The 13,629-nt window shown below is 45.6% G+C and overlaps 1 protein-coding gene across 1 annotated transcript in view; it reads right to left on the bottom strand.

Moving 5' to 3' along the window:
• LOC138961643 (microtubule-associated protein futsch-like) overlaps nt 1-13,629 on the bottom strand; it is a 30,617-nt gene that overhangs the window by 2,169 nt on the left and 14,819 nt on the right. The window contains exon 5 of the mRNA XM_070333315.1: nt 7,425-11,438. Within this exon, the coding sequence (XP_070189416.1) occupies nt 7,425-11,438 (4,014 nt within the window). The remainder of the gene's footprint in view (nt 1-7,424; nt 11,439-13,629) is intronic.

The following is a 13,629-nucleotide window of genomic DNA, read 5'->3' as shown; positions in this document are numbered from 1 at the left end:
GAGAGAGAGAGAGAGAAGTCGGAAGTAGGAAATGTTATTTGTTCGGCCTCCAGCCCATAACAAGACTGGTGACACATAATACAAGCGAACAATGTTTAAAAGAAGCAGAAAAAACCTACATCTTGCAACTGTGCATTTTCCAGAGAATCAGTGCAAAATCGTAGAGCTTTGTAAATATATGTTGCTAATTGTCTTACCACTTGGCCATTTGTAGAGGATAGTAATTGGCACATTCTAAACATGGATGGGTTCCGATAATACTTTGAGGCTATTAATTCAACTCTGATCTCATTATATGCGGGACAAACAAGTAAAAAATGAACTTCCGTTTCAAGTGTATCATCTGAGCACAAAGGGCAAAGTCTGTCTACGTTATTCACATTGGGTTTATACTGTAAATAGTGGTTATTTAAGGGTGACATACCAAATCTGAAACGTGCTAACATTCTTCTCAAATGAACATTTCTTATCTGATACAAATAACTACTCATACACAAGGACTGCTTAAATAACGAATACACATTATAAAACACGTGTGATTCAAGGGAACTATGCCAATCCTGTCTAAAGCAATCGACAAGTCTTTGGCGAAATTCTCTTACAAACGTGGAAATATCACCAACACCTTGTGCTTCCCACACTTCACCAAAACCATACTTGTACAAGCCATTACGAACGTGCCTTTGTTTAAACAATAACATATTATACACTTTCTTTGGGTACCTGTTGCCATCCATCCGAGTTAATCGAAGCCAAAACTTCATACACTTTATGTGCGTTACGGTATACCACAAACAGAGGATAACGTCCTGTTTCAACGTAAACTATATGCCTTGGTGACTTTGAACGGACACCGACAAACCTTTAATGGCAGACAAATGTACTCTTTCGACAATTTGTTGATCAGCAGAGATCAAGATCGGTTGTATTTGACTGTCAAACAGTTTAAAAAACGTATCAGGAGAATATTCCCCAATACTCCATAGAAGTTTGAGGATAGCCGATACTCCCTTTCTCGCGCGATCAGCAAGGTCGTTTAGAGTGTGCGAACAAGAGATTCTTGCGGACAAATAGACTCCTAAATACACTTGTACTTATACATGTTTACAACTTTCACTTCACTATCACCAAAGAACCACTTTTCTCGTAATGCCAAATGGCCACCGTTTCTAAACACAACTATGTCAAGTTCGATTTAGCCATATTTACGACTACCTCAAGCTTCTTTAAGGTGGTCAATAAAACATTTATCTGGTTTTGCAAACCGATGACACTATCAGAGATTAAAACCACATCATCAGCAAACAACAAAATCAATAATTCGACTAAATCCGGTAACAATTGAATACTGTGTCTTCCATTCGCATAATGTCTTTAGTTAATTCGTTAATAAACAATGACTCAGAACAAAATCGGTGAGCAGTTTACACCCTGTTTTAGGCCGACTGGACACATGAATACATCTGAAAGTTCACCTCCTGCTCGAACACACGTTTTCACTGTCGTATACATACTTTTAAGGGCTTAAACAATCTTTCCACACATGCTATTCTGATCCAGTACTTTCCATAGTTTCTCCCTGTGAACAGAGTCAAACGCTTTCCGAAAATCTATAAAGGCTGCATACAGTTTTCTATGTCTCAACAACTGTTTCTGTACAATTCCAAACAGTGTAAATATGTGGTCTACTGTAGAGTGATCTTGGCGAACACCAGCTTGCTCCTCCCCAACAACTTCGTTCTCTTCTATCCAATCAGAAATACGTTTATTCAAAATAAAACTATATAATTTGCTGCATACATTCAACAACGAAACACCTCTATAATTATCCGGTGAATCAATATCTCCTTTCTTATGAATTGGGTGCAAAATCGAGTGTGACCATTCATCGGGAAACAAACCGTTGTCAAATAAATGATTTAACAAATTTGGTCAAAAAAGGCAAAAGTATATCAATACCATTCTTATAAAACTCGTTAATCAACCCATCTGGGCCAGCTGCCTTTTCATTTTTCAGCGCCCGGGCTGCACGCATTACCTCATCATGTGTGATCAATTGGTTTAAAGAGTCACAATTTCTTATCCCTCCTTGCTCAAAACTTTGATCACCTTGAGAGAGAGAGAGAGAGAGAGAGAGAGAGAGAGAGAGAGAGAGAGAGAGAGAGAGAGAGAGAGAAAAGAGAAACAGAGACAGAGATAGAGAGACAGAGAGAGATAGCACCTCTCCAAGATGTACGATTTTGTAAGCCAACCTGACAGAGACCTCGGAATTTTGAACACGCATGAGACCTCACGCTTGTCCGAACGTGTGAGGAGTGACAGTGATACAGTCATACTAACAATGGTATGCACAAGGTAGGCACATTTCCTCAGTTACTCGTACGCGTATTAGAGATTGACGCCAACAGTACTACAGGTAGGAATAACTCTATCGTTACCTAATGGCGACTTGCTGAATCACACACTGTAGTGTTTCATCATACGGACAGTGCGTGCTAGTGTGTCCTGTGATATGTGTTCCTGTCTTTGACATTCATACAGTGGTACCCCCATTTTAAGACCCCCCCCATTTAAGACTTCCCACTTTCTAAGACCTTGCTTGTTCAGATTGTCTGTGTAAAACCTGTGTACATTTACATCCGTTTTAAGACTCAATCCTGTCAAAGACCTGAAATTTTCAGATTTTCTGTCCATAACCTCTGCAAATTTACCTCCATTTTTAGACTCGATCCTCCTTTTTTACGATCTGAATTTCTCAGATGTTTGGAGGCCTTAAAAGTTTTTTTTTAATGTACCACCAACGGAATTCACGAATCAAGACACACTCTTTACTCATGCGAGAAGATGACGCTACCAGTAGTACATCTAGTGACACGCTGTAGTTACGTCACTGCGGTGAGTGCTTGCGTGTTCTGTGATTTGTGTTCCTGTCCTCGTCAGGCCTTGACCTCCACCGCAATACCTTAAAAGTGTGCACATGATACGTTTGTACTCTCTCAGTATGCGACATAACTGCGCATAACTTCCATATATACGTATGTATGTCAGGGGATTGAATCCAGTAACTCTGGCCCATTCTTACCCGTCGCATGACGGTTTAACTCATAGCCAAAACCTGGGGTAACCATTTTCACATGAAAACTTTAAACTGTCACGTGTTCTGTGTAATTCACAACGAGGATGTATAACCGACAGCGTTAATTACCAATTTCCAGTGTTAGTCCTTGGTGTAGCCTACTCGCGCCGAAACCGCGGTTGTGCGTCCGCCATAGAAGACACCCCCATCACTGTAATGTGACGTTGGAAAGTTTGCCTCAATAAACGCAAGTATTCACTCTATCACAAACCATACAAACCCGACAGAGTTATTTTCGAAATAATAACGTCATTTGGGATACTAAAAACAAAGAGTCTAAGGTTCTATATGATAGGAAGCATTTGAGAGGTTAGTTGCAAGCCGTGATCACTTGACCAGTCTGCATGAAATCTCAAACCTAACATTCCTCCAAACCCGCCACACCCGACCATCCTTCCCCCAGACACAGGAGACAGTCTTGAGTCGAGCGTTTGAAAATGCCTGAGCCTGAAGGCGGTTGTAACTTACACCTCTTGGTATCAGTCCGCCTTGGAGATGAAGACGACAGTTGGCCAGATGGCCAGAATAGCGCGCTGCATTTTCCTGCATAGAACTAAGGCGCGTCTGCCGCGACGGTGCCTGAGCTAAACATTGGCGGGCACTGCTCACAGCCAGGCACACGGCACTGTAAACATTCCCCGTCTCTTCACCTCTCTCGCCACCATCCGCCCTACCCTTGGTCTCATACCTGGAGAGGAGGGAGAGACATAGGTAGACAAGTGGAGAGGAAGACAGTGTCGCCTTGTGAGACAAATGTCTCCCCCCCCTCCCCCTCCAACTCCATTTCCTCCCTCCCCTCCAACGTTCGCTTAGCTCCCTTGCCGCCGCTGGGGCGGAACGTGGCAGCGACGTGTGGGTTCTCTCCCTTGCCTGACACGCATCGTCTGTCAAGCGTGACCGCCTTTCCGCTCCCACGGCGAGTGTTCGGACCGTGTCCTCCCCCCTTCCCAGCCAGCTTTATTAATGACCACGCTTCGGACACCGCATTCCACTGTTTGACTCCCCCCCCCCCCCACACACACACACGCCCTCCTCTAAACCCCTACACGCTCACCTGCTCCCTCAGTGACACATTTTCTATACCCCCGCGGGTTAGGGGGAAGAATTTACCCGATGCTCCCCAGCATGTCGTAAGAGGCGACTAACGGATTCTGTTTCTCCTTTTACCCTTGTTAAGTGTTTCTTGTATAGAATATAGTCAATTTTTGTAAAGATTTTAGTCAAGCAGTATGTTAGAAATGTTAAGTCCTTTGTACTGGAAACTTGCATTCTCCCAGTAAGGTAATATATTGTACTACGTTGCAAGCCCCTGGAGCACATTTTTGATTAGTGCTTTTGTGAACAAGAAACAATTGACAAGTGGCTCTATCCCATCTCCCCCCTTCCCCCGTCGCGATATAACCTTCGTGGTTGAAAACGACGTTAAACACCAAATAAAGACGAAGAACATTGTCTACCCACTCCCGCCTATACCCATATACCTCTTCCGTGCGCTTCTGCGTGTTTGTGATACGTACATGGTCACCTCCCTCAATTTAACACCTGTGTGATTTGGCTTTAAATGTTGTCTTATTTCTGCTCTGACATATCTCTACCTCTTCCCTCCAACCTCTAATTCTTGTTTGTGCTTCTGTGTTTTTTCACCTTATGCATTCCTCGCTCTGTGATTTTATTAACACCTATGTTATTTGGCTTTGATGCCGTCTTATTTCTGCTCCCACCTGCTCCCTGACACGTTTCTACCCACTGCCTGCTAAACCTACCTCTTTCTTGCGCTTCTGCTTGTTTCTTATACGTACATGGTCACCTTATGCATTCCTCCCTGAATTTAACACCTGTGTGATTTGGCTGTGGATGTTGTCTTATTTCTGACCCTCCACCACAGAATGAGTCGCATGTCACCTTTGCATGATTTTCATATTTTTTACATTTTCCTAAAGAGTTTTGTATGCTCTATCCGGTGGTGAAAACCGTTTTAAAAAAGAGCGAAAACTGTTTGAGTTATAAGACTGTGACTAAGGTGACCCTCACACTGTTACCAGACACTCCCTGGACTTATATTGAGCCCAGCGCAGAACCGCACGAGGTGACATGCGACTCATTTCGTGGTGGAGGGTCACATTTCTGCTCTCACCCACTCCCTCCTACCTATACTTCTTCCTTGCATTTCTGCGTCTTTCCCATACGTACACATTGGTGCATTCCTTTCGTACAAGTCTTGCAAGTGTACCTGATTTTAACATCTGTGTGATTTGGCTGTTGATGTTGCTATATTGCTCATCCGACCTGCCCCATGGCACATGTCTTCCCACTCCCTCCTATACCCATCTATTCCTTGCGCTTCTGCGTGTGTTTTTCTTCTGATAACTACACTCTCACCTACAAATGCCTCCATGGTCTCGCCCCTGCCTATCTCTCCGACTCTCTCTCTGTCTATGTCCCTTCACGAGCACTCAGATCATCTGCCGACTCCCTCAAGCTCAACATCCCCCACACCAAACTCAAAACAGCAGGTCAACGCTCATTTTCTTTCCAAGCACCTAGCCAATGGAACACACTACCTCTCCCCCTCCGTCAACAACAGTCCCTCGAATCATTCAAATCTGCACTCAAGACATTCCTTTTTTCCACATAATCCATGCATTCTACACTGCCCACCCCATCCCACCCTGAATAACTGTACATATTTTAATGGTTGATGGTGTGTGTGTGTTGGTGACTTTAAGTCTCCGTGTGTGTGAATGAGTGTATGTGCGCCTTGAGTCGCCTGTTGGTGAGATATGTGCGCGTTATAAATATTCGTATTATTATCATTATTATTATTACATGGTCACCTTATGCGTTTCTCCCTCAGTGTTACCTGATTTTAACACCTGAGTGATTTTGCCATGATGCTGCCCTATGTGGGCTCCCCCCTGCTCCCTCACATTTCTACCGACTCCCTCCTGTGTCTTGCTTGCGTATCTGCTTGTTTCTGATACGTCAACTTTGGCGTAAGGCCTAAAAAAAAAATAGGTGTGGTTACGGTAACCCGACCTACCCTATTTTTAGGGGCCGATCCTATAACTTTTTATTACATTTGTCTAAAAAAATTTAAAAAAAAACGAGTGCAAAAAACGCAATGAAAGCGAAAGCGCCCGAGTCGCACACTTATTTCCCTGTCAAGTAGGTTTAATTTGTACACATTAGAAAAAAAAGTTAAAAAAAAACAAACAGTGATTGCCTACCTACCTACCCTATTTATTTTGGCTATGTTACCGTAACCACACCTATTTTTTTTTTTGGCCTAATCACCTTATGCATTCCCCCCTCAGTCTTACCCATGATGAACACCTGTGTAATTTGGCTTTGATGCTGCATTATTTGTGATGCCCTTGCCAACATTGTTTGGTCATATTCCATGGTTCTGCTAGCCTTTTTTGATTCCCCAAGTGTCTGCCTCTGATCAACTGAGTTTAATACCTATCTCTCTCTCTTACTCCCTCCCTACCCCCTCCGATTCTCTCTCTATCTCTCTCTACTTCTCTCTCCCTCCCCCCTCTCTCTCCCTCCCTCTCTCTGTCATTGTCATTGTCATTGTCTCTCCCTCCAACCCTGTCTCTCTGGCTGGCTGTCCTCTGCTCTATTTCTTTCATTCAATCTTTCTTTCTCTCATATTCTTCCCCCTTCTCTATCTACGATACATTCGTGTTCCACGCACTCATCGTGTATTTTACTTCAATTTCTTTCTTCAGTAATCCCAACATAACATGACAACCCTAGCTATCATTCCCCAGTTTCCTTCTTCAGTAATCCCTACATTGCATTAAAAAAACCTTAATCTCCCACGGATCACGTTCCCCGTTCCAACAACGTTGTATATGTGCAGTTTACATGTGTAAGGGTTTTCTACTTAAGCTTGTTGTCCATCTTAAGTCTTGTAGAACTTTTGACTTCCATGTTTGGTTTCCCCGCCTCGTGTTCATGGCTTTCCAGCTTTCTAACAGAGTATTTGTTTCTTTGACCTATTTGTTAAGCTAACCTCAATGTAAAAGCACATCTTCAGTATCATCATCATCATCATCATCATCATCATCATCATCATCATCGTCATCATCGTCGTCGTCGTCGTCATCATCGTCGTTGTTTTCATCGTCGTTTTTATCGTCGTCGTCGTCGTCATCATCATCATCATCATCGTCGTCAACAACAGCAACAGCAACAGCAACAGCACAGCCGAAGAAAAACGCTTTCATAGAAAGAGAACAACACTTAAAACACGAAGCTCCAAGCTAGACGCTGTACTTACTGTTGGCTTCAAGAGTGTCCACCACAGCTTTCTTGCCTTCGATCAGACCTGCCTGCAGCTTCAGGTAGGCGTCGATGGTGTCGTGCGACCCGTTGCAACGCGCTATCATCGTCACTTCACTCCCTCTCTTCTCTCCCTCCTTCTCCTGAGATTTCTCCTCCTTCTCCTTCTCCTCCTCCTCCTCCTCACAGGAACCGCCGCCATTTTCCTCTGGTACTTTTCCGTTCGGGATCTTGTCGTCGTGTTCTTTTGGCGAAGAGTTTTCGTTGCTGGGGGAAGACACTTCAGAAGAGTTCTCTTCAACATGTACGGTCTTGTCGTTCTCCTGATTGTCTTTTGCTTTCAGCACCTCTGAGGCGTCATCGTCATCGACGTCGTCGTCTGCTACGGCAGCGATGTCGTAATAGTTTTGGTTGAACTGCTGCAGCGTGTCTGCTTCACCTTCCTCTGTCTTGGCCTCAGAGGCAGACCCTGGAGTCGAAGCCTCCGCCTCTTTGTCTGTGAAGTCAGCTTCCTTCTCCTCACGTTCTTTCTCACTGACTGTTTCTGATTTAACTTCCACAGACCCGTTTTGTTCCGAGTTTTGACAGTCTTCTTGTGGGGCGCTTGCGTCTGACTGTGACGTCGAGGGTTCTGTGGCAGCCTGGGAAATTTGTGCTAAGGATTCGGGCTGCTGTAAGCTTGGGCTGTCGCTCTCTGAGTTTAGAGAGTCACTGACGGAAACCTCAGAGCTTTCTGGCAGGGCTTCTGTAATGTCTGTGTTGCTAGATTCGGTTTGCTCATCGGCCACAACAACATGCTCTGACGGGACGCTGTCAGATACACAAGAGTCTGTGGCTTCCTTCACAAGCTCCGCAGAGCAAACCACTGAGGCGTGAACCTCTTCAACGTCTTCATTGTCACTGTCTTGCACCGTGTCTTCACTGTTCGCACACTTCACATCGTTCTCATCCTTCTCAGCAGCCACAATCGCTGCCGCCTCTAGCTGTGCCGCCTGCTGGACTCGTGTAACAACCTCTCTGGCCAGTTCTTGTAGAAAGGCCTCGTTGGGTGTAGATCCAGCCTCGACTGGAGATTCTGCCTCGCTGGGTGGAGATTCCGGCTTGCTTTTTGGAGATTCCGCCTTGTCTGGAGGATAGTCCGCCTCGTTCGGTGGAGACTCCAACTCGCCATTGACTTGGAACTTGACTTCCTCGGTCTTCTCGCCCTCCTCGTCGTCTTCGGGAATCGTGTGAGGAGAATCGACAAAGGGGAAGGCGTCTGAAACCTCAGCCACACCACCCAGAACTATGGTCGCCACGGAAACGACCGTTGTGGACTCGGGGTCAGCGTGCAAGGACGCCCTGGATCCAGAGGAAGGCAAATCTGCCATCACCTTGTATTCTGTGTCCGTGCTAGAGCCTTGTTGTGAATCCTCCCCTGCAGTTGTTGTCTCTTTCTCTGGACTTTCTTCTGCAGACGAAGAGGTTGGAGGAGCTGACTGGATGGAAGAAGCACTAGCCACCGTCATCTGCCCCTCAACCACAGGCTCTGGTACTATGTCAGTAGACGCAGCAGGACTCTTGTCCTTGGGAGGCGAGGCAGGGCTTTGCGGCGTTGTAGAGCTGGGCGAAGTGGGACTACGCGGACTGCCAGCAGTGTAACCCCCCAGCGGACTCCAGGCCTGCTCCAAGGGACGTCGCGGGCGTTGTTTGCGGGGCGGGGGCGTGAGGTCGGACACCTGCACGTGGCGGGGCTGCGTGAGGCTTACCCGCTTCTCATCGCTCTCCGCGCCGCTGCTGCTCTTCCTCAGGATGGCGGTTCGCAGTCGTGGGCCCAGCTCGATCTTGCGCAGGACTCCGGAGCGCGCGGTCTCTCCGGTCTCCGGGGAGATGGGGCTGCCTGGGACGGAGTCTCCGACAGGGGACTGGGGGTCGTCGCTGATAGGACTGTTGGGGCCGAAAGGACTAATGGGGCTGGAGGCAGCGGAGGAACTTGTGGGGCTGGAGCACTGCTGGGAGGTTGTGCTGGCTCTCGCCACGTCTTCGTCAGGATAGGGAGCTTCTGGTACAGCTGGTGGCTTAGAATCGTCCACTGTCACTTCAGCTGCTGCGGCTGTTTCCTTGTTGACGCTGTTTTCAATGGAGGAGATGATGTCCTTGACTGAGCAGCCTAGTAGACCACCGTCAGTGCTTTCCTCACTCGCAGAAAGTTCTTGGATGTCAGCGTTGACGTTGAGCTGTGCGTCTATGTTTGGTTCTTCAGCGGATGTGCTGGGTGCGGCCTCTGCTACTTGAGTCTGTGTGGCGCCCAATGTCTCCTCCACAACCAGGGGTTCGGGAGCCTTCACTGTCAGCGTCATGTTGGCCGCCGCCTTCACTTTTTCCTTGGCCTCTCGCAGGCTTCGCTCTTTCTCCTCTTTCTCTCTCTGCTTCTTCTCTTTGGCTTCCCGCTTCTGCTGCTCCTTCAGCCTTTTCTTATCTTCCTTCTCTTTCTTTGCCTTCTCCTTCTCTTCCCGCTTCTTGGCCGCCTTGCGCTCCTTCTCCACAGCTTTCAGCTGGGCTGGGGACATTGGAGGTGGGGCTTGTTCTTCAGGCTTCTTCTCGTCCTCCTGCGCAGGATTCACTGACGCTGCAGCTTCAGGGAATGCGACAGCCACGGCAACATCAGCAGCAGATGATGCAGCATTCTCAGCGATTTGCTGGATGTTTACTTTTTCTTCTTCAATCTTTTCTGATTCTTCAGATTTGACAGCTTCTGCGGCTTCTGCGGGCTCTTCGGTTTCTTCTTTGTTTTCTTTCTTGCTCTCTGTGACATCGAGGAAAGGTGCTGCCTCGACGAGGGCTTCGACTTTCTGTTGGATCGTTTCTTCGACCGCCTCTGGCTGCACAGACTGGGGAGTGGGCTCGACCTCGACCACCGTCGTTTCTCTGCAGATGTCTTTGGCAGCTTCTACCTTATCCTCCACTGCCTCCGTGTTGAGTGAAGGAACAGCAAAGATTGCTTGGACCTCTGTGGTTTTCTCCGTCTCCACTTCCACGTTGATGTCAGAAAAGGAAACGTCAGCTTTCGGTGTGTCTGTGTTGGCTGCAGCTTCGGGTACTTCAGCCTGGACTTCGGGAGCTTCAGTTTTGTCCACCGTAGGTTCTTCGGGAGGTGTAATCGTGACGCTGACAAGCTGTGTGACATCGATGGTGGGTTTGTCTTCCTTTGCCCTCTCTTGTTCTTCTTCTTCTGCTTTCGTAACTGACGGTACCTCAGTAGCCTCTTCTGTTTTTTCCTCTGACATATCGTCTTTCTTTTCTTCTGGTTCTTTGGCCTGGTCGACTGCGGCTTCAGTGTCGTCATCATCGTTTGTGATGATGAGCTCCAGCACGGCTGCTGTTTGTTGTACGGTGATCTCTGGCTGTTCTATCTGAGCCTCCGCCTGCTCGTCTGAAGGCTTGATGACGCTGACGGCTGAGTGAGAGACTGTTGCTACTGCGACTTCGACCACCACTTCTACTGGTTCCTTGGGAGCTAATAAGGAGGCTTCTGTTTCTTCAGATGTACCCTCACCGGATGCTGCTTCCACTGTTTTCACTGCGTCGGATTCTGCAGCTTCTTCTGGTTTGGGCTCCTCGTCTTTAGCCTCTACTACAGCATCCTCTCTCTTAGCTTCTGTGTTGACTTCTGACTTAGCTTCTGCGCCGACTTCGTCCGGTTTAGCTTCTGCGCTGGGTCCGGGTAGTGCTGCGGCTTGTTCGGCTTGTGCTACTTCCTCCACCACTTCGGTCTTCTCTGCTTTGTCTTCTTCTTCTTCCTTTTTGTCCTTCTCTTTCTCTGCTTCTTTTTTCTGCTTCTCCGCTCTGGCCTTGGCGTCTTTGTCTCTCTTCTTTTTGGAATCTTTCTTCTTCTGTGAGCCGTCCTTTTTCTTTTCTTTCTCCTTCTTCCCTTTGGGGGAAGAGGGTTTGGAGGAAGAGGAGGAGGGTTTGGGAGATTTGGGGGAAGAGGGTTTGTCTGAATCCTTCTTCTTGCTCTTTTCCTTGTGTTCGTCTGCAAAACACAGAAAGTAAAAAGTGAAAAAAGGGATTTCGTCTGCTGTTTACTGTCTCATGCAGTGAAAGACGTATGCCACAACGAACAGGCACACATGCAAAAACAAGACTCACATACATAAACAAAATACAGAGCGAGAGAGAGAGAGAGAGAGAGAGAGAGAGAGAGAGAGACAGACAGACAGACAGACAGACAGAGACAGAGAGACAGATAGACAGACAGACAGACAGACAGACAGACAAACAGACAGACAGACAGAGACAGACAGACAGACAGACAAACAGACTGACCGACAGGCACATCTGCACACACACGTATTCGAATTATATACAGACAGATAAAAACAGACACGGAGAGAAAGGGAGACTTGCCAACCAGGCAGACAAACATATACATAAATACAAAGACACACATTTCTTCCAAGGTCATCTTCTCTCTAATATATCGTAGCACAAAAGACCGATTCCAAAAGTTAACCTCCCCATAACTTGTTTAAAATGAATCTGTTAAACTGAATCTACTGCATAAACAAATTATAATGAATGCAGAGTTTTTCAAACCAACGAATAGCTAAATTTATTCAAATTTCAAGATGTGAAGCATATGGCCGATTATCTGTTTCCCCGTATTATTTATTTACCTTCTGCGCTCAGAGAAAGATACAAAAGCATTCAAATTCATACAGCCATAATAAAAAAATAATTTAAAAAAAGTAAAAAAAGGGAAGGAAAGATTAACGCGAACATCAACAACATATATTCAGGACACACGGTTCGTAAGTCAATGCGTCTGTTGAGTCTACAGCGCTCAAAATAAAACACCATAAAAACCCTGCTTTGCATGTATATGCTTTGAATTTCATGTTAAAACGCATTAACTCAATCGGCTATCAACTTGACGTTATTGCAACCGCTGTGCATTAAAACTAACTAAAAAAAAAACAAGAGAGAGAAAAAAACCTCCTAATTTGCAAACGCAGTAGTGCAAAAAGGGACGGGAGGCTAATATTTCAAAAGAGTGTCATTGATGTTTTCCCTTCCATCGCTAGTAATACCTACATGTTATGTGACGTTAACTGGACAACATATATCGCTGTTTCCGCTTAATTCTACACCCCCTTGTCCAAAAAAATTTGAAAAAAAAAGAAAAAAGAAAGACGGACTGAAAGAAAGATGAAAGAAAGAAAGAAAGAAAGAAAAGAAAGAACACCGTGCAGAGGTTTTAATGTTAAATCTACTACAACCCAACGTCCAAGAAATAAATAAAGAAAGAAAGAAAAAGAAAAGTTAGAAAGAAAGAAACTAAACCGTACTTAATTGTCCACGTTAAATCTACTATAACCGCACGTCCAAGAAAATAATTAAAGGCAGGAAGAGAAGAGTAGAAGACGGGAAGGGCGAACATTTGGATATTTTCTCTCCCTTTCCCTTAAGGCTTAACTTCTGTTGAACTACTCGTGATTCAGAAAGACAGATTCCTCAACATATGTGACCATCCACCACGGAATGAGTCGCATGTCACCTTTGCATGATTTTAATTTTTTTTACATTGTCTTAAAGAATTTGTTATGCTCTTTGCAGTGGTGAAAACCGTTTTAAAAAAGAGCAAAAACTGTACGAGTTATAAGCCTGTGACTAAGGTGATCCTCGCACTGATACCTGACACCCCCCGGTCGTATATTAGGCCTAGCTCAGAACCGCGCGAGGTGACATAAGACGCATTCCGTTGTGGAGGGTCACATATATGACATGTATAACTGAACTGAGCATGTTCAAACATGTAAGATTATCATCTTACATTCCATTTAACCTCGGCTGGGAAGCCGCGAAAAGGTCATTCAAACGAATCATAGCTTCATTTATTCTTCTCATATAACCGGCAAAACATGATAAATGCATCATTATCGGATACTCACGAAAGACTACCAGAAAAGAATCATAGACTTGACTGTGATAGTAATCAAAGGCATTAAAGGAAAGTCATCACTTTGCTCTTCGTTCAGTTTATGAATAGCAGTGAGATTGTAAAACCATGTAGCCCGTGTTTATTGTTTTCATGCTCTGTTTCAAAGGCACAGTAAGCCTCCCGTAAACCATCACAGATACTGTCAGGCTTTTACACACAGTACAAACACCCTTCCATTTGAACGCTCACCAAACGGGAACATCCTAGGTGCCCTACGTAAAGA

This window comes from Littorina saxatilis, linkage group LG3, assembly GCF_037325665.1.
Source record: "Littorina saxatilis isolate snail1 linkage group LG3, US_GU_Lsax_2.0, whole genome shotgun sequence".
In the NCBI taxonomy this organism is placed as follows: domain Eukaryota; kingdom Metazoa; phylum Mollusca; class Gastropoda; order Littorinimorpha; family Littorinidae; genus Littorina; species Littorina saxatilis.
Note: the sequence above shows the minus strand (reverse complement) of the source record. Positions and strands in the feature narration are given on the sequence as shown.